Source organism: Mizuhopecten yessoensis, unplaced genomic scaffold, assembly GCF_002113885.1.
Source record: "Mizuhopecten yessoensis strain PY_sf001 unplaced genomic scaffold, ASM211388v2 scaffold10413, whole genome shotgun sequence".
Classification (NCBI taxonomy): domain Eukaryota; kingdom Metazoa; phylum Mollusca; class Bivalvia; order Pectinida; family Pectinidae; genus Mizuhopecten; species Mizuhopecten yessoensis.
In genome coordinates, this window is record NW_018408534.1 from 149,608 (window position 1) to 153,745 (window position 4,138).

At 41.3% G+C, this 4,138-nt stretch overlaps 1 protein-coding gene across 1 annotated transcript in view; it reads left to right on the forward strand.

The window, feature by feature from the left end:
• Positions 1-1,095: 1,095 nt before the first annotated feature.
• Positions 1,096-4,138, forward strand: part of LOC110460513 (probable ATP-dependent RNA helicase DDX58) — a 64,916-nt gene continuing 61,873 nt past the window's right edge. Inside the window, exon 1 of the mRNA XM_021513460.1 lies at positions 1,096-1,307. Coding sequence (XP_021369135.1) covers positions 1,187-1,307 — 121 coding nt within the window. The 5' untranslated portion in view covers positions 1,096-1,186. The remainder of the gene's footprint in view (positions 1,308-4,138) is intronic.

Consider the following 4,138-nt stretch of genomic DNA (forward strand, 5'->3'; position numbering starts at 1 on the left):
ATATACAATAAATATATATAAATAAGTCCGATCCTCCCCCGTTTCTGTCCGTTCCTGTAAATCGTCGCCCGTTTCTGTCCGTTCCTGTAAATCGTCGCCCGTTCCTGCCCGATCCATATCAATACAATACTCTTAATTCCTTGCAATTCTTTTATCAAATATATCTTATACCCGATAAAAAAAATATATGATACTATAAATGTAGGTATCATAAGTAACATCGTCATAAATGTATATATATAATTTAGTCCGATTCTGCCCCGATCATGTAATTGCAATCCTTTTATCAAATATATTTTATACCCGATAATGATACTTAAATGTATCTAATATATATATTCATTAATGTATATGATAATTAATAGATTGCAGCCCGTTCCTGCCCGTTTCTGTCCGTTTCTGCCAGTTCCTGCCCGTTTCTGCCCATTTCTGCCCGTTTCTGCCCGTTCCTGCCCGTTCCTGTAAATCGTCGAACCCAAAAAAATGAAGTTAATTATCACGGGAATAATACACAATAATGTATCGTTATTATATCGGATAAAATATGGCAAGATGGACAGCTAGTGTATTTCGATAATTATTTCTAGCAAGCAAGTGAAAGTCACAAGCATTTTATTTCCTTTTTTATATTGCCGTCCTTAAATGACCATATATAGCTGTTGATAGGACGTTAAACAATACTAAACCAAATCCAAATATTGCATGCACTTTCACACATTGTTTCTGTTGAATTCTTAATGAAAATAAATGCATCCTGAAAAAAGTTGTCTGAACTTTGCTCTCATTATATTTTAATGATCATTCAATTATATATATGCCACTGTTCATTTTCCAACGATGCTTTAATTTTGCGTCAACCCGATCGCTTGTCTGGGGACACAAAAAAAAACCAAAGCCCGCGGATCAACTTCATTATTAGATCCATATGTCACACATGCATTACGTTCGCTTGCTATTTCTTTTTATTTATCAAATAATGACCATGCATGTAAAGCTCACACCTACATTTTAATAATTATACACAAGTGAAAACGAAAGTGAAAGTAACATTGCGTGGACATTGCCCACCGATGACGTCATCTGGTTCTGAGAATTTCCAGTATTGCATGGTTTTGGTTACGTAACGTAGTCAAAGAATTTATAAGTGTTGCTCGCTACTGTGGTGTCAACAACTTAGCTCGGGACAATGGCCACAAACACGAACGACGATGAACACTTGCAAGAAAAAATAGACGTATATCGGCTTGTGCTGATGGAGTGTGTAATCCCAACGGAATTACTCCCATCGTTAACCGACGTGCTGTCAGGTAATTGTACTTCACTAGCCTAATTATAATGCTCTCGGTATTGGAATAACCATATGCATACAGGTCGGATTATTCTAGTTACAAAGGGCCAGGTATATCAGACGGTAAAGCTCTTGGTACAGGCACAAGTAAGTCACACACACACGTGCACACACACGTACAATCGTCGCACACACACTCACCGATAGCTACACATACACGTACATTATACCAGACGGTATATAGCTCTTATAATTAGTACAGGCACAAGTAAGTCACACACACACACGTACAATCGTCGCACACACACTCACCGATACCTACACATACACGTACATCATACCAGACGGTATAGCTCTTAGTACAGGCACAAGTAAGTCACACACGTACGTACAATATACCAGACAGTACAACATAGGCAACAACACAATAAAATGTGAACCAGAAGTAAAATTACTAGGGGTCACCGTACTAGACTTTCAGTTAAACTTCCATACACACGTGCACGTATCCAACATCTGCAAAAAAGCATCTACAGTAAGACAGCTCAACTCGCTCAAATGCATAGGAAAACTTACAATATACCATTCATTTATTCTGTCAAATTTTAATTTCTGTCCACTTACATGGCACTTTTGCGGTGAGACAAAACCCCAAAAAATGGAAAAAATCCAAGAAAGGGCTTTAAAATTTATTTACGATGAACACGCAAATACATATGAAAATTTACTAGCCCCTTCAAAACTACCATCACTCAAAATCAGATGAATCCGAAATTTTGCAACAGAAGTATTTAAAATCACAAATAAACAGACACCAACATACCTACACGACCTTATCAACATCACAGAAAAATCATACACATTCATATATCACAACACAGCAGATATACCACATGTTAGGACTACAAAGTATGGTAAACACTAATTTCGATCTGAAGCAACTAAAATATGGAATGCCCTACCAGACGAGTTCAGAACAACAACTACACTTACACAATTTAAGACACTAATAAACAGCTAGTATGGGCCAAAATGCAAATGCAACACATGCAGACAAAACACATAGGCTCACAATACAGTTTTATACAACATGTTTTTAGCTAAAGCTTACCTCTATGTCACCTCTCTATTAGATAGTGCTCATCTTTTAATATGTTTTGCCAAATATTTATTGTGTTACTGTGCATGTCATTTTATGTGTCGGTTTTAATAGCTCATTAGAGCTAAATGTTGTATTGTTACCAACATTAAATAAAACTTTTGATTTTAAATGATTTGATTTTGTCTCGATACAGGTAAGGCACGTCACACAGACACTCACCGTTACCCACTCACACACGTACAATAAACCAGACTGTACAGTCTCGGTACAGGTAAGGCACGTCGCACACACACCCACCAATACCCACTCACACACGAACAATATACCAGACTGTACAGTCTCGGTACAGGTCAGGCACGTCGCACACACACTCAACAATACCCCCTCACACACGTACAATATACCATACTGTACAGTCTCGGTACAGGTCAGGCACGTCGCACACACACTCCCCAATACCCACCCACACACGTACTATATACTAGACTGTTCAGTCTCGGTACAGGTAAGGCAAGTCGCACACGCACTCACCGATACCCACACACACTCATACAATATACCAGACTGTACAGTCTCGGTACAGGTAAGGCACATCGCACACACGCTCACCGATACCCACTCACACACGTACAATATACGAGACTGTACAGTCTCTGTACAAGTAAGGCACGTCGCACACACACTCACCGATACCCACACACACACATACAATATACCAGACTGTACAGTCTCAGTACAGGTAAGGCACGTCGCACACACACTCACTAATACCCACTCACACACGTACTATATACTAGACTGTACAGTCTCGGTACAGGTAAGGCACATCGCACACACGCTCACCGATACCCACTCACACACGTACAATATACCAGACTGTACAGTCTCGGTACAAGTAAGGCACGTCACACACACACTCACTAATCCCCCCACACACGTACATTAAACCAGACGGTACATTCCCGGTACAGGTAAGGCGCATCGCACACACACTCACCGATACCCACTCACACACGTACTATATACCAGACTGTACAGTCTCGGTACAGTGAGGCACGTCGCACACACACTCACCGATACCCACACACACATACAATATACCAGACTGTACAGTCTCGGTACAGGTAAGGCACGTCACACACACACTCACTAATACCCCCACACACGTACATTAAACCAGACGGTACATTCTCGGTACAGGTAAGGCGCATCGCACACACACTCACCGATACCCACTCACACACGTACTATATACTAGACTGTACAGTCTCGGTACAGGTAAGGCACGTCGCACACACACTGACCAATACCCACACACACACATACAATATACCAGACTGTACAGTCTCGGTACAGGTAAGGCATGTTGCACACACACTCAACGTTACCCTCCCACACACGTACTATATACCAGACTGTACATTCTCGGTACAGGTAAGGCACGTCGCACACACACTCAACGTTACCCTCCCACACACGTACAATATACCAGACTGTACATTCTCGGTACAGGTAAGGCGCGTCGCACACACACTCACCGATACCCACTCACACACGTACTATATACTAGACTGTACATTCTCGGTACAGGTAAGGCACGTCGCACACACACTCACCGATACCCACTCACACATGTACTATATACCAGACTGTACAGTCTCGGTACAGGTAAGGCAAGTTGCACACACACTGACCAATATCCACACACACACATACAATATACCAGACTGTACAGTCTCGGTACAGTG